Here is a 27,394-nt window from a genome sequence, read left to right as displayed (position 1 = left end):
TAAGGACCTTCGTCCTAAAAGTTATTTCTTTCCTTACATGGACATTTTAGGGAAATTCTAAAAATACTCTTAAGGATTTTCAAGACTCATATACTCAGTCTAGTGTCTAAGAATGAGCATATCCTCACAAGGTTCTAACCACGCAACTAGTGGTTTCAACTTCATGTTTTACAAGTAAACAAATGGTCACCATTATAAAATTTTCACTCTCATATAAATATGAATGACTACAATAAAATCATTGGTTGTTACCAATCATAAAGTGGACATTTAAGATATTAATTGGGTGATTTTGAGAAGTTTTGAACCTTTAGAAAAACTCCCAATGTTCAAGAAACGCATGCAATGATATGCTAAAAAAAAAATTAACTAGTTACTAATTACTATTTTTTTCAAGTTTGATTAATTCTTCTCAGAATTGTTCCAAAGCACTCCCATTTAATTTTGAGTAAATTATACGTTTTATAAATGAGTTAATCAAGTCTCTAACAACTATATTTTTAATAACTATCATTCATTCTCATCCAAACATAATTAGTAACACACTACAAGAAATGTCACTTTTATCAGTACAGTTTGCTACTGTTTGCAAACGGCGCTAGCAAAAATGTCAAAGTCTTACCAGCGCACATTTACAGTGGCTAAAATCTAACTTTTACCAGCGCATTTACGCGCTGAAAAAAGTCATTTTCGTCAGCGCTTTTCATTTTGTGCTGACAAAAGTTCTAATACCAATGTTGATTTGTCAATCCCTTTTGCCAACACATTAGAAGTGAATTTTATTTTACTAGCGCAATACCAAACTTTTGCCATGTGCGCTGGCAAAAGTGACATTTCTTATACATTTTTTATTAATTTTTTTAAGAGTTATAATATAAAAAGGAATTACAAAGTTTGTCTTTATCTATCATCTTTCAAATTATGGAAATTCCTATTGTAAGTTACTATTTTATCATACTTAATTATTTGCCACTTGATTTAATCTAAACATTACATTATATAAATTATATAACATACAGTCAAACAAACATGGCAAGAACGTTCGTACAAACAATGTTTCGGTATAATCTCCATATTTCTTTTATTTATGTTAAAATACCTGAAAATGGTCTTTAATTACTTATTAATATCATTTTGTAAAATAAAGTATATACCTATAATAGATTATTATTTATTATTGGTCTTTATTTTTTATTTCTTTCTCAAACTTGGCAACTAAGAAAGTATTTTTTACATTTTTAATATATATACAACTTAAAATATTGTGATGTATATATATAGCTGTAGATGTTATGAAAGTCAAATAACAAAAATTAATACTATTCAATACTAAAAAAATTAACAATAACTTACAGTATCCACAATAAAAATTTTATATTTCAATTTATTATTTTTAACATTATTGTAAATTATTCAAAAAGTTTCAAAAATTTACGTTTAAAAACACCAAAATATAATTACTTGAATAATAATGCAGTAGTTGAGAAAAACAAATGTTGAACTATTCGTTGGTCAACTATGATTGCAAGATTATTAAGATTAATATAATAATTAAAGTAATATATCTAAAAACACAATATCATTACTTATCTGTTTTTATTCTTTGAAAGTATTAATAATAATTAATCAACTTGTTCATCTACATAAACAAGTCTACTTATTGAATTTGTAAGAGTCTATAAATATATATATATTCTGATACAAAACTTGTCTCTTAATTAAATTCATTATCATTGTAAATACAATATATAGCAATGTATTATAAAGTTGCAAAGGCATCGGAGTATCTGGCAATCACCGGAGCTGGAATCAACGATGTAAAACTCTTGAAAAAGGCATGGATTTTACCAGGTCAATCATGTACAGTCTTCGATTTGTCTCCGGTCAATTACACCTTCGAAGTCCAAGCCATGAGCGCCGAGAAGCTCCCTTTCATCCTCCCCGCCATCTTCACCATCGGTCCTCGCATGGACGACATGAAGAGTCTTGAACTTTATGCCAAGCTCATGTCGACCCACGACAGGCTCTCTAACCACGTTAAAGAGCTTGTCCAGGGAGTCATCGAGGGCGAGACACGTGTTCTTGCTGCCTCGATGACTATGGAACAGATCTTTAGAGGTACTAAAGAGTTTAAAAGAGAAGTGTTTGATAAAGTTCAACTCGAACTTAATCAATTTGGGCTTTTAATTTACAACGCTAATGTGAAACAACTCGTTGATGTGCCGGGACACGAGTATTTCTCTTATTTAGGGCAAAAGACTCAGATGGAAGCGGCGAATCAGGCTAAGATTGATGTGTCTGAGGCTAAGATGAAAGGAGAGATTGGATCTAAACTCAGACAAGGTCAAACGGTTCAAAATGCGGCCAAAATCGACGCGGAGACAAAGATTTTGTCGACGCAAAGGCAAGGAGAAGGTATGAAGGAAGAGATTAAGGTTAGGAGTGAAGTGAAGGTGTTTGAGAATGCGAGAGAGGCTGAGGTGGCTGAGGCTAACGCTGAGCTGGCTATGAAGAAGGCCGCGTTAACTAGGGATGCACAAGTGGCGGAGGTTGAGGCGGCCAAGACGGTGGCAATTAGGGAAGCTGAGCTTCAAAAAGAAGTTGAGAGAATGAATGCTTTGACAATGACTGAGAAACTCAAGGCTGAGTTCCTCACCAAAGCTAGTGTTGAATATGACATTAAGGTTGGTATAATATGATTTCTTACATTTTTTTTCTTTTTCTTTTAATATAATTTTTGCCACATATGATTGGAACTTAATTTTCTATATTTTTTACCAATAATATTACCTTAAAGCTGAATAAAAATTCATTCTCCTTGTCTTCCTAATCTTTGGCGTTGGGTTATTTTGTGTTGAATGATATTAGCAACTTATTATATCTCATTCCAAATACAAGTCTATATATAACTAAGTTTTCAGTTTCTTTTGATAAGGGTATCTCCGATGGAGTTAGTTGCCCAATTGGCTCCATTTAACACACTTATAATTTTTTAACCAATTACAATTTTTTTTTGTTATTTTTGTAATTAAAAATAAAAAGAGCATTGGTTTGGTGCCAATATTTATATCTTTTCTTTACTTATCTCTCTTGCCACGTTATACATTATGGTCTACCACTTTTTTGTCAATTATAAAGACAACCTCCATTAGAGTTGGCCTAATGAAGTTAGCAATGTGTTACATGTGCCATGTATTTTCACTTTAGAGAGTATTATTATTAAGTACTATGTTTAGGAATTTTTTATAATAATTATTAAAAGTAAAATAAACAAGACCCAAATTGAATTGTACGAACAATATAAGACACCTCATCAAAGTATTAGGTAGCATTGGTAATTTTGATTTCTGAGCTTTAATTTTCTTTCTACTTATTGGGTAAATAGTGGCATAAGTATTTATAGTTTTGTGTTTGTAAATGGTATAAACCTAATGATTTTTTAGCAGCATAAATATCAATCTTTATATATATATATTTTTTTTTATAATTATATCAATGTTTATACAAAATTGTAATTTTCTTCCAGTTTCATCAGTACAGATTGCTATTATCTTAAACATGGCACATATAGGATCCAAATTCTAAATTATTTGGTCTAGACGAAAATATGTAGTATCAGTTATTTCACTAAAAAAAAATTATTGAATTTATGCTGCAATTTACCCTTAACATTTTTATAAATGATCATTAATTGGATCTTAATAAAGAAAAAAAAACTCAAAATTTTGATTCTCAATATAATTGTTTTTCTTAAAAAAAAAAATCAATATTAATATTCTTGGTTTTTGTTATTATAAAGGTGCAAGAAGCAAATTGGGAGCTGTACAAGAAGCAAAAAGAAGCAGAAGCAATTTTTTACGAAAAACAGAAAGAGGCAGAGGCAAAAAAGGCGATAGCCGAAGCCGAGCTATACGCACGGCAACAAGCGGCGGAGGGAGAATTGTATGCAAAGAAGAAGGAGGCAGAGGGACTCATTGCTTTGGGTTCAGCTCAAGCCACATATGTAACCACTCTTCTACAATCTCTTGGAGGTAACTACCATGCTTTGAGAGACTATCTCATGATTAACAATGGTATGTTTCAACACATTGCCAAGATCAATGCTGATGCTGTTCGTGGTCTTCAACCCAAGATTAGTGTATGGACTAACGGTAACGGTAATGAAGGAGATAATAACAATAAGGCTATGAAAGAGGTTGCTGGAGTTTATCAAATGTTACCACCGTTATTTAAGACAGTTCAAGAACAGACTGGAATGTTACCACCATCTTGGATGGGAACCTTGTCCAATGATTCTCTTAAAGACTAATCTTGATAACTTTATTATCTCTTTTTTGGATTTTATTATATATTTGTTTTGTTCAAGAGTTTTTTGTTTGTTGTTTTGTAATTTCATGGCATAGTGTTTGATATGCTTTTAAAAATGATGTAAAGGGATTATTATATTATATAATAAATGTTTTGAGCATCACTACAATAATTTAAGATATTAGGGGCAGCACATTTAAGGGCGACAAAAGAGTATCGCCCCTAAAGAAGCTTGAACTTTTCTTTTAATCGGTATGTATAGTATTAGGAGTGAGAAATGTGGCTCCTAAAAGTATTAGACGCAACCAGTTACTATTAGGAGCAATAAAAATCACCTTTAATAAATTGAAAATTATCCATTGGCCAAGAGCGGGAATTTTTCCACCTATACTATGCGACAAAAGTTACTCCTAATATCCTGCCACCTGACACAATCAAAGTATTAAGGGCGACAAAAATACTTTTGCATTTAAAGCCCAGATCTTCTTCCCTGACCATTCCCTTCCCTTTGAGTCTCTTTAGTTTGTTGTCATGAGAATCAAAATAACCATTGGTTTGGTTTGAAAGTAATATAATGAGTATTGTTATTTTACACTTTAAAGTCTCTAACACTATATTGATACCCAATAATTGGTTTAAAGTCTCTTAACACTATATTGATACCCAATAATTAGCTAGAAGTTTCACATATTATTTAATACAAAATTTGTGGAATCAGATATTAAAATACACTAATAGCTTTATATGATTTTTATAGTGTTTGGCACTTAAAGTTTCTCTTAGCATTTCTCTTTTGGTTTTGGTGCTACATGAAATTTGTGGGTGTCGTGCTAATTCAAAAATTTTGTTACATAATTATATTTTATATAAAATAAATATATTATAAAAATAAAAAATATGTAGCAAAGTACTAAAAGAATAAAAGTGAGTGATTAATGCATAAATTAATATAAAAGTACTTACAATTTATATCTAATAAACACAACAATACAGAGTAAAAAAATTAAAAGACCTAAAAATAATTTGAGTATATGTATATTTTAATTTATTAATAATTTCATTCATATATAATAATAAATTGATGATTTGAGTATATTACTTTTTTACTAATATATTTATTATTATTTTTTTTTGAGGGAAATTTGATATTATATGCTTAAAATTAATTTATCTACTAAAAATATGCTAGCATATTTTGCATATGTAAAATATACTTCTACTATTTTTCTAATTCAATTTTACCCCTAAACAAATAAAAACCAAACATCCATCTCTCTCTAGGATACTCACACCACACACACACACTCTACCAGTCAGACGACCCATCACCGGAGCTAGTGTTGTTCGGCCGCCTTACATTTTATAAAAACTTCTCTTTGTTTTTTTTCGTTTTTTTCTTCTGGTTTACCAGTTTTTTGCGATATTTTACGATATTTAACGATGTATTGCAATGATAGAACAAATCTGAGGTCAGGGACGAAATTTGGTGATGATTTGCGATATTTAGCGATATTTAGCGATGTTTAGCAATATTTCGCGATGATGTTCATGATGTGTTTCGTGATGTTGTGAATTGGAGACATTTACAGATGTTTTCATGATTTCGCGATGTTACGCGACATCGTCAAAAAATCAGAAAAAAAAAATATAGAAAACAAGCATTGTTGTGAATTGAAGACATTTAGAGATGTTGCGATGTTTCGCGACATCTAGCTATGTTTCACGACATCGTCAAAAATCAGAAGAAAAAAAATACAGAAAACAAGCGCTAGATGGGTCAGAAACCAGAAAAAAAAAAATGTTGTGGTCGTGGGTTGTCTTGGGTGCTTCTAGTGGGTCGTCGTGGGTCGTCGCGAGTCGTCATGGGTCTTCTTGGTCGTGGGTCGCCTTGGTCGGTCGGAGCTCGTGAACAATCGGGGCTTGAAAGGTTTGGGGCTGGATGGGAATAACAGAGAGAGAAGGGGGAAGTTAGACAGAGAGAGAGTGAGAGAAGAGAGCTTTTGAATTGTAAGGGTAATTTTGGGGTTTTAGGGTGTTTGGATTTAGAGTATTTATGTAAAGGTGATATATTAAAAGAATAGTCTGAATTTTTAAGTATATTTTAACAAATTTTCTTTTTTTAATTAAGTATATATGTTAAGCTTTCAATAATATATGATACCAATAAATCTCATAATATAACACCCACTCTTTTTCTTAAACACTATTATTTTTTTTTTGTGCGTTTGAAAGTAACTGTATAATTACTCAGTAGAGTAATTACTAGGGTAGTAATTACACAGTGTAGTAATTACACTATATTTTAAAATGCAAGGTGTGTTTGGATATGAGGTGGTAATTACATATAAATTCCTAATATCTTGTTTGGCAAAATAGTTAGTAATAATTACAAGGAACATAATATTTTTTTAGTAACTAATGTTTAATATGGAAAGTTTTTAGTAATTACACAGTGTAATTACATTCAATTCTCTGGGGGGCCATGAGAATTGGAGAGTGTAATTGGAACCCCTCAATTACTTCAAATTACACAGTTACAGTGTAATTACATGGTCAGACAAACATGCCAAATTGTGTAATTACCTCCAATTACACACAAATCCAATTACATTGTGGCTTTACCTAATCCTTTTCTTAAAAAAAAAAATATATTCCACTTTTAAACAAAATCGTAACAAAAGATTGATTTTTTTTCCTTTTTTGAAGAAATAAAAAATTCAGATTAAATTAAAAAAAAATCGTAACAAAAAGATTGATTTTTTTTTTCCTTTTTTGAAGAAATAAAAAATTCAGATTAAATTAAAAAAAAAAAAGATTTATTTTAATTTTCAAAAAAAAAAAAAAAAAAACAGATTATTAGATTCCATCTTTTTCCTAAACAAAAATTTAACTTTCAAACAAAAAAAAAAATACTTAGGGTGCGTTGGGAAAGCCACAATGTAATTAGATTTGTGTGTAATTAGAGGTAATTATACAATTTGATATGTTTGTCTGACCATGTAATTACACTGTAACTGTGTAATTAGAAGTAATTGAGGGGTTCCAATTACACTGTCCAATTCTCATGGCCCCTCATGAGAATTGGATGTAATTACACTGTGTAATTACTAAAAACTTCCATATTAAACATTAGCTACTAAAAAATATTATTTTCCCATGTAATTACTAACTATTTTGCCAAACAAGATATTAAGATTTCATATGTAATTACTACCTCATATCCAAACACACCTTGCATTTTAAAATATAATGTATTACTAAACTGTATAATTACCACCTTACCAAACACAAAGAGAACATAAAACCAAAAAAGAAACTAAATTAAATGCTTACAAAAACAATCCTTAATTTCAAATTTAATAATAATAAATTAAATACCACATTTATCGTATAAAAAATGATAAATAAATAATAATAAATAGGATAGAGACCAATTCAAAGTGAATGATTAAGGAGAAAAGAAAAGTAATTGAATTTATTTAATTAAGGATTAAATTGCAAAACCATTGTCATTAACTTCTCAAATCCTACTTATAAATACTCATTGGAATTATTGATCAATATTGGGAAATATAATATAATAACAAAATGTATTATAAAGTTGCAAAGGCATCGGAGTACCTGGTAATCACCGGCGCCGGAATCGACGACGTAAAGCTAGTGAAAAAAGCATGGATTCTCCCAGGTCAATCTTGCACAGCCTTTGACCTCTCTCCGGTCAATTACACCTTCGAAGTCCAAGCCATGAGTGCCGAAAAGCTCCCCTTTGTCCTCCCGGCCATCTTCACCATCGGTCCACGTGCCGATGACATCAAGAGTCTCGAACTCTATGCCAAGCTCATGACAACTCACGACAAGCTCTCTCACCACGTGAGAGAGCTTGTCCAGGGAGTCATCGAGGGCGAGACTCGTGTTCTCGCTGCCTCGATGACTATGGAACAGATCTTTAGAGGTACTAAAGAGTTTAAAAGAGAGGTTTTCGATAAAGTTCAACTCGAACTTAATCAATTCGGGCTTGTGATTTACAATGCTAATGTGAAACAACTCGTTGATGTGCCCGGACACGAGTATTTCTCTTATTTAGGGCAAAAGACTCAGATGGAAGCGGCGAACCAGGCTAAGATTGATGTGTCTGAGGCTAAGATGAAAGGTGAGATTGGTTCTAAACTCAGAGAAGGTCAGACGGTTCAGAATGCCGCGAAAATTGATGCCGAGACGAAGATTTTGTCGACGCAAAGGCACGGTGAGGGTATGAAGGAGGAGATTAGGGTTAGGAGTGAAGTGAAGGTGTTTGAGAATGCGAGAGAGGCTGAGGTGGCTGAGGCTAATGCTGAGCTGGCTATGAAAAAGGCGGGTTTGACTAAGGATGCACAATTGGCGGAGGTCGAGGCGGCCAAGGCGGTGGCACTAAGGGAGGCTGAGCTACAACAAATGGTGGAGAAAATGAATGCTTTGACAATGACTGAGAAGCTCAAGGCTGAGTTCCTTAGCAAAGCTAGTGTTGAATATGAGACTAAGGTTAGTAAACTTGTTTTCTTATATTTTTGTTGCAACTTAACTTTTGTGTCAATGAATTTGAACAGCATATATTAATCAAATATGAGTTAGGATTATTGTTATTGCTATTAGGCCAATATAGCGTATAACTCGATAATAAATTGCACCAATAATAATATTTAATATCTTTATTTTATTAATAAGGTACAAGAAGCAAATTGGGAGCTGTACAAGAAGCAAAAAGAAGCAGAAGCAATTTTTTACGAAAAGCAGAAAGAGGCAGAGGCGAAAAAGGCGATAGCCGAAGCCGAGCTATACGCACGGCAACAAGCGGCGGAAGGAGAATTGTATGCAAAGAAGAAAGAGGCAGAGGGACTCATTGCTTTGGGTTCAGCTCAAGCCACATATGTAACCACTCTTCTACAATCTCTTGGAGGTAACTACCATGCTTTGAGAGACTATCTCATGATTAACAATGGTATGTTTCAAGACATTGCCAAGATCAATGCTGATGCTGTTCGTGGTCTTCAACCCAAGATTAGTGTCTGGACTAACGGTAACGGTAATGAAGGAGATCATAATAATAAGGCTATGAAAGAGGTTGCTGGAGTTTATCAAATGTTACCGCCGTTATTTAAGACAGTTCAAGAACAGACTGGAATGTTGCCACCTTCTTGGATGGGAACCTTGTCCACTGATTCTCCTATTGATCACTCACCCAATTCTCACACTTAAATGGCCTTTTTATAATTATTATTATGGATTTTATATATTTATCTTTTGTTCAAACAGTTTTTTTTTTTTGTTGGTCTACCAAGACATTTTAGAATTTATATCATGAATTTATAAATTGAGTGAGTGTTGAAAGATTGTAGTAGTTGGGTTGGCTGCAATTTTTAGCAGCAAGGAGATGAGTGTTAAAATATTTTACCTGGACTAACATAATTAAGTATTGCTTAATCAGTGTTAAATTTAGCCTGATTGGTAGATCCATGAACATGCTCTAAAGAGCTATTTACAAAAATATAATTTTTTAAAGATTATTTTCATATATATGGGGTTTAACTTTTGCTTATCATTTCAATTAAGCTTTTAATATGGCACTTTTTTATGTTTGTAAAATCTATTAACATATTTGAAATTAAAAAATGTTGTTACTATATAAATTACATATTCAATTAATAATAAAAAATAAATAAAATTAAATTATATATTTAAATCTTAAAAAAATATATATGTTTATATATGTATAATATTATATTAATAAATCTTACGAATTAATTGAATATGTTTACATTAGACTAATAAAATATTTTCTTCAAGAAGTACATATATATAATGAATGAGAATCACTGTAGTTATTAATAAGATAGTATCTATATTTATTATCTCCTTCAATACTTGTTTTTTTTCTTAAAATTTATATTATCTTCATTCTCTCATATCACAATATAACACAATTTTTAGCTACTTTTTGACAATATTAGTTGATAAAATATTTTTAATTTATTATAAATATTTTATGAGAATAAAATATTCATTTTATTGTGTATATCACGATTTCATGGCTCTCTATTTCTTTCAAGAAACTTTGCATAAAAGAGAAAAAATTCTCTTTATAGAAAGTTTATTTAAATTAGTTTATTTTTAGTATAATTGACTCTAATTATATTGTGATTGAAAAAATTAGTTAATTGATATGTATATAGCAGATTTCCTAACCTTTTTACGGATTGATTTTTCAATTTTTTGCAATATCTTACGATATTGATCAATAATAAGCCATATTTGAGGTTAGAAATGAATTTTACCAATGATTAGCGATAATTTGTATATTTAGCAATGTATTTATGATATGAGACTAAAAATGCAAAGAATATCACTAATCATCATGAAAACTTTAGTGTGATTTCGCGACATTTAGTGATGTTATGAATTAGAGACATGCAGTGATGTATCGTGATATAGCAACATTTAATAATGTTTCGTGATATCGTCAAAAACTAAAAGAAAAAAAACGCAAAACACGAGCGAGTTCAGAAATCTAGTGATGAGTAGGGATTTCGGGGATTTTAGGATAGTTGAGCTTATGGATCTTAGGGTTTTGGGGTGAAGACTACAAGTAGATCAGTGAGAGAGTTAGAAAGAGAGACTTTTTTTTTTTAAATGTGAATGTATTTTTTTAAATATCCTATTATTTCTAGTTAAGTGATATATTAAAAGACCATATTTTACATCTAAACATGCTATGCAAATTTGTCTTGGACAAAGTCTTCTACTAAGATTAATTGAGTGGGACCCACTCAAAGGTTAGTATTTTTTTTTTTTTTTTTGCTTAATCTCAAAGGTTAGTGCCAAAATGATTATTTCTCATGTTTTTACAACATGGTTTGCCAACACAATGCTCTCTCTCACCATGCAAGATTGAGATGACTTTTGGCTTTGCTCGTTTACTACTGTTATTATATAAGAAAAATTTGACTAATTATGGATGCATTAAGCCAAAAATAAAAATTAGAAGAATAGGTAGACATTTTGTTCTCCCCTCAAAATATATCTCTCCGTACGCTCCAAGTTCATCCTCTTTTCATTTTCTTTCTCTCTTCACTCTCTTCTCTCTTACATCATCTTCTCACTTTCTCCCTAGCCAAACACTACTACAAAAGACATTTTTGATGTCAGTTCAAGTTTCACTTATTTTAAAAAGGGTAAATAGCGGCATAAGTACCCAAAGTTTTAAATTTGTAAGTGGCATAATCCCAATGTTTATTTTTAGTGGCATAAGTACCCAATGTTTGTAAAACTGTAAATTTTCTCTAATTTCGTCCGTACAAACCCTGTTATTTTCTTAAATAGGCCACATATAAGGTCTAGATTCTTGATCATTGGGTCTAGACAGAAACATGTAGTATCAGTTACTTTCAAATGTTCCTTTAATAAATTTAAAACGGAGTCTGTACTTTCAAAACTGAAGAAAAATTACAGCTTTACAAACATTGGGTACTTATGCCGCTAAAAATAAACATTGGGTTTATGCCGCTTACAAACTTAAAACTTTGGGTACTTATGCCGCTATTTACCCTTTTAAAAAACTGACACTATAGAGTACCCTTTGTTTTAAGTGTCAGTTTAAAACTGACACTAAAAAAATTCAATGGTGTCAGTCAATAAACCGACACTAAAGCCTAAACTGAGATTTAAAAGAGTTAAGAAAAAAACTAAAACACCTATATGGTCTCAGTTTATAACCAAGACTTAAAAGGTTAAATAACCTCTTAAGTCTTGGTTATAAACCAAGGCCAAAGAGAATCAAAACTTAAAAAGAAAAATCACCCCAAACCCAAACCCTTTACCTTATTTCATTTCTCTTCTTCCCCAAACCAAAATCCCTTTAGCTCTACTCGTCTCTTCTTAGCGTCACTCTCATCTCATCTCTCTCGCCACCAGCCCCAACCCCTGTCGTCGAACCCCCAACACCAACAACGACCGTCGAAACCCTACCCTCACTGTCGGACCCCCTTGCACCAGCAAATGGAGCACCAATGACGAACCCCCTCGTGGATTACATATTTTAATAAACTGTACACACTCGACGAAATAGTTTAGGATGATTGGGTGAAATTCATTGAGTAGGATGTACTTTTCTTATCCTAATTAGTTCTAGGATAAATATAGTACTTTGGTATACTATTTATTGAATTTAGTATAAGTAAGATGTGATGTTCTAGCTATTTAATTTTTATTGATATTTTATGTTAATTTTGAAATCTTATATTGTTGTTGAGGAAATTGACATATAATTACAATTCTCACTGCTAATAATATTGTGTTGTTTTAAAATTGACACTAAAAAAAACTGTATCGGTTATAAAGCAACGTAAAAGGAAAAAAAAAAAAATCATAAAATAGTCTTTTTGGTGTCGTTTTATAAATGACACTAAAGAATCTTTAAGTATCGGTTATAAAATGATACTAAAACTCAATAGTGTTAGTTTTAAACTGACACTAAAAGAAAAAATATATATGTATACTTTAAGTGTCGGTTGTAAAATGACACTAAAAGTTAATAGTGTCGGTTTAAAACCGACACTAAACATTTGACTTTTTGTGACTGTAGAATAGGTGTCGGTTTTATGAACTAACACTAAAAGTATAAGTGTCAGTTTAAAACCCGACACCAAAAGTGCAATTTGTAGTAGTGAAATCACACTAAAATTTTGCATAAATTATACATTTTACCTCTCCCAGCTCCTACAAGTAAAGCACCTTAGTGATGAGACGTTTTTCTTGAGGAAGCATGCAACGAAGTTCGGGAACAATCAACGAGTAAGTAAAGTTTTTTGCTTATTTTTGTTGTTCGTTCTTATATTTAGTTTAGAGTGTTGTTTGGATGTTTGAGCTATGGGTTGTTGTTGTGTTTTGCTAATTTTTGTGTGGAATTGGTTATTGTTCGAGAATTCTGCATATTTTTTAGTTTCTAGGCTTTTTTTGCCTATTCTGATGTAGGCCCAGCACTTGGCTAAGGCAAGCTAGGCCCGTACTTAGAGCTCACTCTAACCCAGGGTCCAAAAATTTTATATAGTATATTTTTTTATATTGAAAAAAATGGTATTTTTGAAAAAATTTGTAAAAAGAAGGCCAATAATACTCACATTTTACTTAAGATAAAATACACACTTAAAAAATTTCTTTGACCCATTATTACTCAAGGTTGGCCCTAGTCTGATGGGGTCCAATAGTGGCACAATAGTAGTTTGATAGTTTGCTCAGATCCAAGGTCAAAAATGATTTCTTGATGGGGTCCAATTGTGTGCCTGATGGTGTGCAATGGTTGTTCATTTTTAATGTCTATTTAAAGGACCCGATTAGGTCCGATATATGTTTCATGGTAGTTCAATTTTGAGATCAGTGTGGAGGACCTGATGTAGTTCCGATATAGGACCGATAGTGTGTCCGATGGTTATTCAATTTTGTGGTATGTTTGAAGGACATGATTGTGTCGAATATACGTCAGGTAAGGGTCCAATTGGGTTCCAAAATTACTCATGTTCATGAATTATTTGTTCTGGCTAATGATTTTTTCTTCTTAATACTATTTTTTATATCTGTGAAAGAGAGGTTCAACTATTTTTGCATTCATCACGTATAATAGTATTTAGGAACTTGAGGGTAAAGATTGAGTTTTTAGCAGAGCTTCATGATAGGTCCACTTTATTCTTAGATTTAATTTTGTGCATCAACAACTTATAGGTCAATGCACCTAAAAAGTTTAATGACTCACTCTCTCGAAGAATTATTTGAAAGGGATTCTTTCACCCTTTTTTTTTTTTTTTATAATTGGAATTCCTTAAATTTTGATTTAATTCTCAGATAGTAAAAACTACCGCCACGCCAAATGATACGGCCTGTGTAATGCTCTTACACTAGAAGTATAAGGCGTGGCTGAAAACAAAAAAGAAACAAGAAAATAGATGTTAGACAATCTGTAGCAAATCATTAGATCAACATCAGATAGCTATCGAACCAGTATCAGATACACACAAAATGATAGTAAAAATAAAAAATTGCAATAACCATTGGACCCACTATCAGGCCCCAATCGCCCTCTATCGGACCTACATGCATTCTATTAAAAATAAAAAATAAAAATTAATAACAATTGGACCTACTATCGGGCCCCCAGTCATCCTCTATCGAACCTACAAGAATTCTATTTTTTTTTTTAAAAAAATAAAATTGTATAACTATCAGACCCACTATAAGGCCTCCCATCGTCCTCTATCGGACCTACAAGCATTCTATCAATTGTAATCACAATCACACACACAATCGGTCCACCATCGTCCTGTATCGGACCTACAAACAATCTATCAAATTTCAAAAAGTACGAGGAAGTATCGAGCCTACATCGGCCCTTTATCTTCAATCTCCATTCCATGCTTGGGCTTTGGGTCTACATCGGACCCGATCTAAAAAAAATTAAATTTCTTATTTTTTTATGAAGTCCATACATGGGCAATTTGGAATAAGTTAGGGAGAATTTACATTTGGAGGTCTTTCCTCCCTATTTAGGAGAGAGGATCATCTTATTTGGTGCATCGAAAATAGAGGTATGTTTACGATGAGAAGTGTGGCTATTCGCCATAAAGACTTGAGACAATCTATCTCCTCTTCAAGTCTATCAAAATGGTGGCAAGCTTTATGGTCCTTAAAACATGCCTCCCGAGGTTCAAATTTTCTTATGGAAAGCTTCTTCGAATAAGATCCCGCCGTGCCGGTGGTCAATCTTGCAAGCCACGGAATTCACAATGGCAAGACTTGTCCAATTTGTGAAATTAAGAATGAAACAATTTTTTGTTAAATAGTTATTTAGAGTTATTTTAGTATGTTAATTGTTTATATAAGACTTTCTTATTAGTTGTATTCTTTCACATTTTAACTTTGTAATTGAATAAAACTCTAATTTCTCTCATATCTTTTCTTTATTTATTATTCTTCTCTTCACAAATAATTATCATTTTTCATGTTTTTTGGGATTGTCAAAAATTGAAGGCAATCAAGAGGCTTTTTCCCATCCAACTTCCTTCTAAGTTTTACCTTGGTGTGGACTTCTATGAATCCCTCTTGCTCCTTGTTGGTATAGAAGGAACAAATTGGTCCATGAAGGAGTTTGTTTATCATATGTATTCATGGGATAAACAACTCTTTAGACTTTTGTGATACATATCATCTCACTTTGACTAATCTCATTTTAGATTGTTGGGATCTTATGCTATTCCTTTGGGTTTGTTAAAGTTTTGGCTGTGAGACATGGCCTTATTCTTTGCAAAAGGTTGGGTTACTCTGCCTTTGGTGTTGTTCTAGAAGATATCGGTGCCTTTTGTAAGAAGTTTGTTGATTTTTCTTTTGTGCATTGTAACCGAATGGCCAACTCTATAGCTCACTAACTTCCCAAACTTACATTTTCTTCAGAGAGCGTTAAAATTTAGTGGCCTAGCCTTCCAAGTTGTGTTTAATTTGTTTGTTATTCTGGCTTGTTTTGGCTCAACTCATTATTCCGGTTTGTGTGACTTTTTCGCCATTTTAATGAATTTCGTCACTTTGCTTAAAATAAAAATCTTTAGGATCAACCCTGAAGCAAGATGTACATTTAGGTCCAACTCCAAAATTGTAAGAAAGAAAAATTATTAGTACATACATATAATTTCAAATAATAAGAGAATATAATTAAAATAGTATAAAGTGTAAACAGAATATCATTTTAAATTAATAGTTAAAGGATATATTAAAATTTAATATATCTATGATTGAAATTTTACACGATAGATTTAAAAATATTGGGATATGATTTTGTTCCGTGATGTACTTTCACGGAATGTATTCCGTAGTACATTAGATGGGTCTCAGGGTACATTAAATGAGCGTAAAGGTACGTTTATACTTTTTAACCCTAATTACCCCTAGATCAATCTCAGCCGTCAGATCAAATAACTCCCTCATCTGACGGCTGTCGTACATCACGGATTACAGTGAAAATACAATAACGGGACAAAATCATATCCCATAAAAATATTTACCACTACAATAATAGAATTATCATGAAACTCTTTGTATAAGATCCCAAATGCTAATTTTACCTTAGGCTCTTACATACTTTTAGACCAGTCGTGGCAACTTACATCAAATCTATTGATATGAAACAATTTTAAGATTAGAAAAAAAAAATATGCCTAATTAATATTATTTGTAACAAAAAAAAAACTTATCTCAACATGTATTTCCACATGTAAGATAATTAAAGGTGAATTAGTACACTGAAATTGACCAATTCCATAATATAAGCTTTATTAATTGAATAATACCCTATAACTAACTTCTAGCACATTATTTTGAAGAAATGACAAATAAATTAAGCTAATTAAAATTTTTGTCCCATAATTGACATATATCAAATCATGCCCATGAATTTTTCTAAACGTTAAAATTTTTTTGAACTATTAAAATTGTTGGATATAATTGCATTTAATTTTACTAATTCAGTCCTATATCATGCTCTCAGAACTTTGATACCTACAAAATCATGTCCCTCAAACTTTGACATGTACCAAATCATACCTTCTAAACCTTTATCCATGTTAGATTTTCCTTATTAAAATTGGACAAAAGTCCTTAAATCCAACAATCTCAATGGTTTAAGGAGAATTTTTAACGACCTTGTGATTCGGTACATGTCAAAGTTCGGGAGATAAAAATCCTAATTAGCAAATAAATTATTAGTTGCCTAAAATTATACACTATAGTCCAAAAAGGAGGAAAATGAACAGATTTGACAAAATCAAACTTAAGAACTATATTGACACAATTGATTTCCATATTCAAGTGACAACATTTATGTTTTTGGTTTTAGAACACAGTAAGCTGTCATCATTTGCTTTACTAATAACCACAATTTTCTTTTAAAGGACAAATTCTCGTGGGACTTTGATTCACTGAGTTGAACTGTTCACTATATTTCTACCTACATTTTAAGCAAAAGAAAACAAAATCCAGATTAATTTGTCTGATAAAAACGAATTTAAATCAAAATCAGACTCCAAAACTACTTACATCCATCTCAGAGTATTCATCTGCACAGTTTTCCTCCTCTGAATAATTTTCCTCTGTCCAGCTAAGCAACTGAAACATAATTAACATGGTTAGCAGATTCATATGACAAATATATAAACAGAAGCTGAATTTTTATAAATTGAAGGACACTACATAATTGGATTTGGCTCACATTCACAATTGTATCAATGCACTCCTTCATTTCTTCAAAATTCTTATCATATTCATCGCTTGTTGAGGCGCGAATAAAGGGTATCCAGCTCAAATTAAAATCTCTATCTTCGTCATACTGCAGTTAAAGATAAAGCATAAGTGAATCACAATGTCAAAATTAGATGCAAACCAAAAGAAGTTGGCTTAGAGAGAAATGAAATTCTTAACAAGCAACTTGTTCATTAACTTTTTAACATGAACAAGAGATCATTGGTACCTTAATGGTGAGCTCACAATCAAATGCCTTCAAAGAAAAGGTTTCTACACAAGGGAAAAGCTCTACAAAGGCATTGAAGAAATTGGCCTGTTGTGAAATTGGGAACATGCTATTCGTGATTTTCAAATGCTTCAACTCATAAAACGGATCAGGAAGCATATCATAATTTCTCAGTTCTTCTGGAAATCCCTAAAACACAGAAAAAAGATTATACTGGATTGTAACAATAAGACAAAAGCAAGCTATCACAATCAATATATTACCTCTAAGTGAACAGCCATAGACAATACTTCACAGTCACGGAAAATTTCTAGAAAGTTTCTCAGCCTAATGAACCAAAACCATTCGGTGCCATCAAAAGAACCTGTATACAACTCGAGCTTCGCATTGAGTAACCCGGAACAGTATTTAAATTTAAAGAGTTTAAGAATGCCACCAGAATATTTGAAGTATCGAAGGTTGGGGGTGTTGCATTCAACCTTACACAACCGAAAGCATCCACTCACCACCAAACTCTTGAGATTGGAATGAGAGATTTGAACAGTAACACCCTCATTAATCTGACAACTCTTTAGTTTTAAATTCTCAAGAAAGGGAATTTGAGAAAGGTACTCATCAAATGCATTCCCTGTACTGATTTTGGTACGCTCAATCTGCAAAGTTTTTAACAATTTACAATTCGAAAATCTAAGAAGTCCTTGAGCATTAAAGGCCTTGGTGTAAGTGAACGATTGAAGATTTACAGAATCAATAAAGACATTTTGGGGTATATCATCATCACAAATAGACAGTTCCATTGATTTGAGTTTGGGAGATGAAACACGTAGCTCTGTGAAATCAAAGCAAAACCCAACTACAAATTCTTCTAACAATGGGAGACAAGATAACAGATACCTAAGGCTACTGTTATCTATGCCAACAACACTCAACTCAAGCTTCTTCACAGAAGAGAATACTGGTAATGTAATCGCAAGCGATAATTGAAACGATTTCAAAGACAAAACGTCGAGCGATTTACAATCAGAAATTAACGACCATAAAGAATCAGTAGACAAGATCGTATGACTATGATAATCTTCAGAGCAGTTATGGAGTTCTATAATTTTAACATTACGATTCGTTGCAATGGATACCAATTCAACAAATCGAGGAAAGAATGTACCGTCGGTGCCTACGTCGGAGTAGACGGAAAGCTTTTCCATATTGACTCTGTCATCGCAGTGGTCGGACCAAACTGCCAAACAGCGTCGTGCATAGTCGTAGAAATCTGCTTGTTTAAAAGGTAACGATTTCTCTTCAAATTCAAAGACCGGAGATGTAATCCAAGCCGATCGCCATAGCTTGGAGGTCAGAGAAGCTCGAATTGCGTATTTTGGAGAAAGAAGTTTCAGTATGCTTTGAATGACTGGCTCCGGAAGGTACGAGCTCGGCGAAGATTGATTCATAATGGAACGATCATATCATACGTTGGTTGCGTCTGGAGAAATTCTTGGGTTTCCAAATTCCATTGAAGAAGAGAACTTAGGCGTTCTTCCTTGTTTTTTCGTTAGAGAATGAATTTTGTTGGAATTATCGGATTATTATCATGCAAACTAATAATAAATAAATAAATAATTCAGTAAAAAAGAAATAATAATTTAAGTGCCTTTTGCTAACATTATTTTAATTATTTTTCTGCTTTTTTTTTTTTTTTTGAATAATAATGAAATTTCATTAAAACAAATCTTCCAAAACAAAGGAAGCAATTACAGTAGGTAACTCAACACCACTAAAAACACGGTCAGCCTCAAAATATTTTTCTGCTTTTAAAATTAAAAAAGTAAAAATATTTTTCAAAAATATGTTGCAAAAAAATGATGCTTTAATAACAAATGAATCATTTTTTTATTTTCCTCATTTTTTTTTATTTTAATTAGTATTTGATTATTTTAATAATATTTCATAATTTAAATTTGATAAATATAAATTAATTTAATAAAATAATGATGCTTTTGATTAAAAATTATTAAAAAAAATTACCAAAAAATTAAAAATCTCTATCTATTCTCTATTATAGGGAGTTAGGGTCGGCCCTTGGCATATTTTTATAAAAACACAAACAAACAATAAAAAAATAACATAAAAATAACAGAAAATAACATTAAAACAACAATAAATAACATAAAAAATAATATACAAATAATAAAAAATGTACAACAAAATAATAAGAATACAACATAAAAGTACACCAAAAAACCGTATTTATGTAAATAAAATTTAAAAACGGTAAAACTGTTGAAAACTCCATACATACCGTATTTTTGTATTTTTATTTAAATTATCCCACATTTGATCCTAGTGAACAACAATCCTCAGTGTTCCCTTTCTCCATGTCGCCTTCTTACCTAGTTCAGATAAGTTGCTTCCCTTACTTCATGGGATGAGTCATCTCTCTTGAGACTAAGTCTTTTATAGTGCTAAGTAGAGTGAAGTGTTTCGGGAATATTTACTACTACATAGAGGTGACAATTCGTGTTTACTGGTCGTGTTTGTGTCATGTCGTGTCGAGATTCATGTATTACAAGTATATGTTTGATCCGAATAAAATTTATTTAATAACCGAATTAAGAACTAAAACTCAAATATGCCCGTTTATAAATAGCTTGACACAATACGACCAGTAAAACTCGTTTATAAATAAATATTGTTACTACAAACCAACCCATCAATTTGTTGTGACTTGATTAAAATGTTTATAACATATTTAATACGTTTATAATATGTTGAAATCCTAATTAATTTTAAATAAGTCAATAACAAATTAGTAGATGTATCAACACAAACACGATCCCTTTATTAAACAAGTTAGACATGTTAACTCAAAAAATAATCCAAAACCAACCTGTTAATTTCTTGCGGATTTTGAATCGTATTATCACGTCTGACTCATTTTAACACCCTTACCACTACATATATAGTTATATACTCTTGATTATTTTATACCTCTTCGCCATGTTACTTTAAATTACAACTATATTAAAATAGTTCTATTTATTAGTTATTATAATTCAAATACCTACTAAAATAGTTGTGACAAAAAAATAATACTTAAAAAGATTATTTTTGAACATTTGAAGAAAAAGAAAAAGTTTAGCATTTAACTAATTTGGATAAAAATATTAGTATAAAATAATTCAAAATTGAAGATACTTGATTTTACTATTCTTTCTAAAACTTTTTTATTTTATTTAACCAGATAACTCAAGCCCAAAGTGCAGATTCGAAATGTTCACTCCATTTCTACCTGCATTTTAAGCATATAAAAACATCCATATTAATTTGACTGAGCAAAAGGAAATATTATAAATCAAAATCACAGTTCATAAACCTCTTACATCCATCTCAGAGTATTCATTTGCAGAGTTTTGCTCCTCTGAATAGCTAAGGGACTGAAACATAATTAGCTTAGTTAGCATGGTTAGCAATAGCATATTCAGATGGCAAACATTTAATTTGGAGGAGACCAAGACCATATCAAATTATTAAGCTACATGTAAATGATTGAATTTGGCTCACATTCACAATTGCTTCCACGGATTCTTTGATATGGCCATCATTATTTGAAGCCGATGTAAGGGATTTCCAGTTGTAAGTAAAATCTCTATCTTCATCAAACTGCAATTAATAAATGAAGATCATAAAATGAAATGCAAACCAAAAGAAGTGAACTTAATAAATGATATATACACAATGATACACATATAAATAATTGTTCTTATAGAAAAATGATGATGATTCAAATTCTATCAAAATGATCAATGTTTTCCACAACAGATCATTAGTAAGTACCTCAATGGAGATAGCACAATCACGTGTCTTCATTTTAAGGGTTTCCACACAAGGGAAAATCTTAACCAAGGGATCAAAGAAATTGGCATATTGTGAAATTAGGTACCGTGAACTCGAGATATTCAAATGCCTCAGCTCAAAAAAGGGGTCAGGAAGCATATCATTATTTCTCAGTTCTTCAGGAAATCCCTGAACCATAAAAAAAGATGTATAAACTTAGATTGAATTGAATTGTAGAAATAAAACAAAGTCTATATAACACTATCAATATTATATTAGTTTACCTCTATATGAAGAGCCATAGACAATACTTCACAGTCACAAAAGATTTCAACAAAGTTTCTCAGCTTAACAAACCAAAACCACTCTGTTCCATCAAGATAACCTGTGTACAACTCAATTTTTGCATTGAGTTTCCCAGAACAATATCTAATTTTAAACAAGGTAATAACGGCGCCAGAATATTCGAAGAATCGAAGGTTGGGTGTGTTGAATTCAGCTTTGTGAAGACTAAAACATCTTCTCACCACCAAACTTTTGAGATTGGAATGAGAAATCTGAACACCCTCCTTCTCCTCAACCATGTGACAACACTCAAGATTCAAATACTCAAGAAAGGGAATTTGAGAAAGACATTCCTCAAATTCATCAGCGGTATGAAATGTGGTATTCTCAATGATCATACTCTTCAAAAATTTACAATTTTTCAAAAATCTAACACTTCCACGGGAATTCAAACTCCTAATGTAAGTGAAAGATTGGAGATTCATAGCATCAATGGAGATATATTTGGCTGTATTACCAAACATATTTGCCACCAATATTTTGAGTTTAGGGCACGAAATAAGTAACTCAGTGAAACGAAAGCAAAACACAACTTCTAATTCTTCTAACAAAGGAAGACTAGATAACAGATTCTTTAAGCTACTTTCATCTATACCTACACAACTCAAATGAAGCTTCTTTACAGAAGAGATTACTGGTAATGAATTCCCTAATGATAATTCAAAACAATTCATTGACAAAACATCGAGCGATTTGCAGGCAGAAAACAACGACCATAAAGAATCATTAGACGAGATCATACCAGAATATACTTTAGAGCGATTTTGAAGTTGTATGATTTTTACGTTACGGTTTGTGGCTATGGAAACAAATTCAATAAGGCGAGGAAAGAATATACCATCTTTACCGAGGTCAGAACAGAGAGAAAGCTTTTCCATCTTAAGTGTATGATCGTCGCAGTGGTTGAGCCAGAGTGCCAATGTGCGTTCCACATAGTCGTAGAAATCTGCTTGTTTGAAAGGTAGGGTTTGTTCGTCAAATTCGAAGAGTGGAGATGCAATCCAAGCCGATCGCCATAGCTTCGAGGTTAGAGAAGCTCGAATTGCGTCTTTGGGAGGAAGAAGTTTCAATATGGTTTGAATGAGTGGTTCCGGAAGGGGATGATCCGTGATCGTACGACGACGACGGCGGCGGCGGCGCCAACGGCGAGGAGGAGAACGGTGATGAATCATGATGATGATGATACGTTGCTTAATGAATTGGGATTATATCATGCAATTCCAATTTGCAACCATATTGATATAATAAAGATACCCAAAATAGAGAATTGCTAAATGACTCTAATTAATGATAGAATTTCATATTAATAATTTTTAAAAAATATTAGTAACCAATCACTTTTACTATATTTATACATATATTATAATCATTCTTACTATATTTATTTAATTTTGTGGGATTTTTTTTATTATTGTAGTCTATAATTATTAAATTAAAAAAAAAATAATTTAATTTTTTTAAAAAAGCAATACTTTTATTAGTAGGGCTATAGACTCCACATTAACATAAGTAGGTTCGTCCCTGATCACATATAGAAAGTGTTACTAGTCCTGAATATAACAATTCTCCCCCAAAATATGATTATTTCATTGTGTTTCTTAATTTAATTTCGGTAGAAGTTATTAATTAGACACTTTATTTTATAAAATGATATATTAGACTTGAAATTTTTAAAATAATACTAAATAGTATTTTGAAGTATTTTTTTTCTCAAAATATAACTTATTAATGACTTGGTATAGAAGTGTTATGAAAAAACTGATTACGTTTTCTACATTAGTTCACGATTAAAATTATCTTTAAATTGGTTATATTATATATAAAAAAGATTGTCAAAAATTTAACTCAGTGTCATATTTGTACTATTTTAAAAAATACAAAATTTTTTTTATCATTTAACAAAACAGATGGTTCAATTAGTAATTTTTGTAAAATACTGAGTTCGAAATAATATTAATCCATTAAAATAATTAGAGTTTCTCGTTATTAAAATTTATAGGTACAAGAGATTGTCTGTTTTTCTCTATTTTTCTTAAGGCATTGGTTCAACGTACAAGAGATTGTCTGTTTTTCTCTATTTTTCTTAAGGCATTGGTTCAACTTGGTCGTGCATAATGCTTAAGCTACAAGATTGAATGAACAGTCTCTATTGCTATAGCAGTAGATGAAACTAAATATACATTTCTTATAAAATTAACTATGATGCTGCAATCTTTTTCATTTAATTTTATTTTTAGTTTTTTTTTTTTTCAAACAATTTGGGAATAATAAGATTGATTATTTGATTTGTTTTCCTAATTTTAATCCCATTTTAATTTATTGTTATTAATAAAATTGTTCATTAAAAATAATATATTTAATTTTATTTTTATATTTATTTTTATTAATTGCTTTTAAAAAATTAAAATAAATATATATATGTTATTTTAAAAAATTAAATTAAAAATATTTATATTAGTACCATATTTACAGTGACAACTACTGTAAAATAGTTTGTTTATAAGGTATTTTACACTGTTCATTATAGAAACTCATAACATTATTATATGATCGTGCTGTTCCTTCAAAAACAAATGCTGCACATATAAAAGAACAAATACTTTACTTAATTTTAGAGAAGACAGAAAAATATGTTTCAGTATTCGACAAGCTTGTCTTTTACAGCTGGTAGATCTGCTTTTCTAACTCCTTAGTCGATGTGGGATAAAACCTGTTAGTTGCTTACATTACTTGTTTTCCTAAGCTTTCATTTGGTAGCTTTAGCAGAAAACCGAAGATGTATGATGATTGGTGAGTTTACTCTCTTACACACGCAAAGGCCTCGCTCACTCACTACTCACTCCTATTTCTCTAACCATAAGCTAACATCTCTTATGCTTTCAAGTTTCTATAAAGAGTTTAGTTGATTTGATGCTCTTCAAGTTTTAAATTTTGATGCTTTAAGTGGTTTTCCACATTGCTTATTATGTTAACGAAGGAGAGAAAAAAAATTATTTATTCATTGAAATAATATGTTTATTTTATTGGTTATCACACATATTGTGAAGCATAAAAATATATGCTCTCTCTCCCAACAAAAAATGGAAGATTACATTTTTTAGTAGGGATAAACATTGAATTTTTTTTTTCTTTTAAAAGAAAGCAGAAATATTCCATTAAAAAGTGCAAGGTTTAAAATATATTGTTGAACACAATACTAATTAAATTATCATGAACATTTTTAGAAGGGATAGAAATTGAATTTCTTGTGGACCTACCAAAGGGGTTTGTGGAATTGGTTTTTTTGGTTACTCATCTGATTTATTATTTATTTGTTATCCTTTTATTACCAATTAAATTTTTAATAAAGATAATATCTTTTTAAATTTGAAAGTTACATTGTCTTCCTAATCCTATTACAATTAGGAGAAAGAGAACTAAACCTTATTTTAATAAAATTTTCTAATAAATGTTTGACAAGAAAACTTTATAGTGAATTCCTTGACAAGAAAACAAGTCTATATAATCCAAAGTCGAACCAAAGCAACTCAATCAAACCAATGATTAATACCATCATGACTCGATCAATGTCATTCTCCGCTCTCATTTTCCTCCTAATGTTATTGGGCCAAGGCCCAACCCAAATCCAAGCCCGAAAGCCCCACATAATCAATTTCCGATCCCCAAATCTCTACCCAGAAGGAATCACGTGGGACCCATCCGCCCAACACTTCATCCTCGGCTCCGCACGTGACCGAACCCTAGTTTCCGTCTCCGACGCTGGCGTCGTCGAAACCCTAATTCACGATCCCGATTTACCGGAAAACGTCACCATACTTGGCCTCACCATCGACACCGTCAACAATCGCCTTCTAGCGGCCATCCACGCCGTCGAACCGCTTCCTCAATTCGACGCTCTAGCCGCCTACGACCTTCGCACGCGCCGCCGAGTTTTCCTCTCTCTTCTTCCCAACGACGAAGGTGATCTAAAACGCCCGACTGCGAACGCCGTCGCGGTTGATTTCAAAGGCAACGCTTACGTCACAAACTCAATCGGTAACTATATATGGAAAGTTAACGACCAAGGAGAAGCTTCAATTTTCTCAAAATCGCCGATCTTCAGTGCTTATCCCGTCGATCGAGAATCTCCGTTCAGTTTCTGCGGCTTAAACGGCATCGTTTACTCAAGCAAAGGTTACCTTTTGGTGGTTCAGAGCAATACTGGGAAAATGTTCAAAGTCAATGAGGATAGCGGTAAGGGTAATTTGGTAATTTTAAATGAAGATATGCCTTTGGCTGATGGAATGACTATTCGAAAAGACGGTGTCGTTTTGGTGAACTCGCCTAAAAAGGTTTGGATGTTGAAAAGCCAAGACAGTTGGGGTGAAGGAGTGGTATATGACGAAACTACCCTTGATGAAGATAGGTTTCCCACTTCTTTGACTGTTGGGAATGATGGGAGGGTATATGTGGTATATGGACATGTGTTGGAGGCTTTTATGGGAAATTGGGGTAGGGGTAGTTTCGGAATAGAGGAAGTGATGTCAGAGAAGGAGAATAGAGAAGATAGTGTTTGGATATTTGTGTTACTTGGGTTGGGTTTGGCTTATTTCATGTTTTGGAGATTTCAAATGGGTCAACTCATCACCAATGTTGATAAGAAGACTAATTGATAGAGTATTGTTATGGGGTATAGAGGGTTTTATGTTATTTATAGGTGGTGTTTTATAATTAATTAGTAATATATTTTAAAAGTATTGATACGAAACAATGTAGTAAATACTAATAGTATTTTTTAGCATTTGTCATAATTGATATGTTTCTCCTTTCTTGTTTTTCACTTCTTTGAAAATTATGTTAGAACTTAGAATGTGAGTTTTGGTTTTATGTAATATGATTAGTTTTAATTTAAGAAGACATTTCATATAATGTGACTGCTATATAATATTACAATGATGTTTTAGAGATTGAAGATATGTTGGTTGGAGTAAGAAGATTGGCCAAAGATTCAACACATTAAAAAAGTGAGTTTTTATGTTTTATATTTTCTAGCCAACATATTTGAAAATTGAACTAAAGACAAAAGTCTTATTTTGAAAGGATTTTTTAAGAAATGTATTAGTTTTTATGATATGGTATGATTTATAATATATATTTTTTTCATTATAATTGATTTTTGAGTTATTGTGTGTTGTACGATTTTACTCATTTTGTTAATTTATGTCTCAGTATTTTTAGAACTGATTCTCTCTTATTTTTAATTAGAATTATTGTGTGTTTGTTTTTACTCATTTTGTTGAAAACGGTTCTATTTTAATTTATATCTCGGTATTTTTTGAACTGATTCCTTCTTATTTGTATATAACTTTTTTTATTATTATTAATTTTAACCAATATTTA

General features: G+C 31.6%; 5 protein-coding genes across 7 annotated transcripts; 3 read left to right on the top strand and 2 right to left on the bottom strand.

Moving 5' to 3' along the window:
- Positions 1-1,698: 1,698 nt before the first annotated feature.
- On the top strand, positions 1,699-4,457 carry LOC115697010 (flotillin-like protein 4). The gene is made up of 2 exons (XM_030623911.2): positions 1,699-2,684; positions 3,800-4,457. Exons 1-2 carry the CDS (start codon positions 1,755-1,757, stop codon positions 4,307-4,309), a joined length of 1,440 nt encoding a protein of 479 aa, XP_030479771.1. The 5' UTR covers positions 1,699-1,754; the 3' UTR covers positions 4,310-4,457.
- Positions 4,458-7,586: 3,129 nt separating this feature from the next.
- On the top strand, positions 7,587-9,655 carry LOC115697009 (flotillin-like protein 4). The gene is made up of 2 exons (XM_030623910.2): positions 7,587-8,826; positions 9,010-9,655. Exons 1-2 carry the CDS (start codon positions 7,897-7,899, stop codon positions 9,538-9,540), a joined length of 1,461 nt encoding a protein of 486 aa, XP_030479770.1. The 5' UTR covers positions 7,587-7,896; the 3' UTR covers positions 9,541-9,655.
- A 4,441-nt stretch (positions 9,656-14,096) lies between these two features.
- LOC115696235 (F-box/FBD/LRR-repeat protein At5g53840) lies at positions 14,097-19,450 on the bottom strand. 3 transcript variants are annotated; one of them, XM_030623140.2, is made up of 5 exons: positions 18,106-19,450; positions 17,843-18,031; positions 17,585-17,701; positions 17,413-17,481; positions 14,097-16,491 (listed from the first exon to the last, which is right to left on the bottom strand). In XM_030623140.2, exons 1-5 carry the CDS (start codon positions 19,285-19,287, stop codon positions 16,486-16,488), a joined length of 1,563 nt encoding a protein of 520 aa, XP_030479000.1. In that variant the 5' UTR covers positions 19,288-19,450; the 3' UTR covers positions 14,097-16,485. The 3 variants fall into 3 exon arrangements, with proteins under 3 accessions (XP_030479000.1, XP_030478999.1, XP_030478998.1); XM_030623139.2 differs by lacking the exon at positions 14,097-16,491 and adding an exon at positions 17,131-17,323; XM_030623138.2 differs by lacking the exon at positions 14,097-16,491 and having other exon boundaries at positions 17,131-17,481.
- Positions 19,451-20,841: 1,391 nt separating this feature from the next.
- LOC115696839 (uncharacterized) lies at positions 20,842-23,345 on the bottom strand. Its single transcript, XM_030623723.2, has 5 exons — positions 21,955-23,345; positions 21,671-21,859; positions 21,398-21,496; positions 21,217-21,270; positions 20,842-21,125 (listed from the first exon to the last, which is right to left on the bottom strand). The coding sequence occupies exons 1-5, from the start codon at positions 23,185-23,187 to the stop codon at positions 21,111-21,113; spliced, it is 1,590 nt and encodes a 529-aa protein (XP_030479583.1). The 5' UTR covers positions 23,188-23,345; the 3' UTR covers positions 20,842-21,110.
- A 1,682-nt stretch (positions 23,346-25,027) lies between these two features.
- On the top strand, positions 25,028-26,884 carry LOC115698321 (uncharacterized). Its single transcript, XM_030625539.2, has one exon. The coding sequence runs from the start codon at positions 25,555-25,557 to the stop codon at positions 26,665-26,667; it is 1,113 nt and encodes a 370-aa protein (XP_030481399.1). The 5' UTR covers positions 25,028-25,554; the 3' UTR covers positions 26,668-26,884.
- The last annotated feature ends 510 nt before the right edge of the window (positions 26,885-27,394 follow it).

The sequence above is a fragment of the Cannabis sativa genome, chromosome 7, assembly GCF_029168945.1.
Source record: "Cannabis sativa cultivar Pink pepper isolate KNU-18-1 chromosome 7, ASM2916894v1, whole genome shotgun sequence".
Classification (NCBI taxonomy): Eukaryota; Viridiplantae; Streptophyta; class Magnoliopsida; order Rosales; family Cannabaceae; genus Cannabis; species Cannabis sativa.
This window is presented reverse-complemented; position numbering and strand designations above follow the sequence as displayed.

What these genes read in the sequence shown, in the direction of transcription:
- LOC115698321 (XM_030625539.2), top strand. Translation starts at nt 25,555, where the DNA reads ATGATTAATACCATCATGACTCGATCAATGTCATTCTCCGCTCTCATT.
- LOC115696839 (XM_030623723.2), bottom strand. Translation starts at nt 23,187, where the DNA reads ATGATTCATCACCGTTCTCCTCCTCGCCGTTGGCGCCGCCGCCGCCGT. An exon ending in ATTGTGCTATCTCCATTGAG is followed by an intron (nt 21,497 to 21,670) that starts GTACTTACTAAT and finishes TATTAATTGCAG; the next exon opens with TTTGATGAAGATAGAGATTT. An exon ending in CCGTGGAAGCAATTGTGAAT is followed by an intron (nt 21,271 to 21,397) that starts GTGAGCCAAATT and finishes ATTATGTTTCAG; the next exon opens with TCCCTTAGCTATTCAGAGGA.
- LOC115697009 (XM_030623910.2), top strand. Translation starts at nt 7,897, where the DNA reads ATGTATTATAAAGTTGCAAAGGCATCGGAGTACCTGGTAATCACCGGC. An exon ending in GTGTTGAATATGAGACTAAG is followed by an intron (nt 8,827 to 9,009) that starts GTTAGTAAACTT and finishes TTTATTAATAAG; the next exon opens with GTACAAGAAGCAAATTGGGA.
- LOC115697010 (XM_030623911.2), top strand. Translation starts at nt 1,755, where the DNA reads ATGTATTATAAAGTTGCAAAGGCATCGGAGTATCTGGCAATCACCGGA. An exon ending in GTGTTGAATATGACATTAAG is followed by an intron (nt 2,685 to 3,799) that starts GTTGGTATAATA and finishes GTTATTATAAAG; the next exon opens with GTGCAAGAAGCAAATTGGGA.
- LOC115696235 (XM_030623138.2), bottom strand. Translation starts at nt 19,287, where the DNA reads ATGAATCAATCTTCGCCGAGCTCGTACCTTCCGGAGCCAGTCATTCAA. An exon ending in CTATGGCTGTTCACTTAGAG is followed by an intron (nt 18,032 to 18,105) that starts GTAATATATTGA and finishes TCTGTGTTTTAG; the next exon opens with GGATTTCCAGAAGAACTGAG. An exon ending in ATTGTGAGCTCACCATTAAG is followed by an intron (nt 17,702 to 17,842) that starts GTACCAATGATC and finishes CTTTAACTGCAG; the next exon opens with TATGACGAAGATAGAGATTT.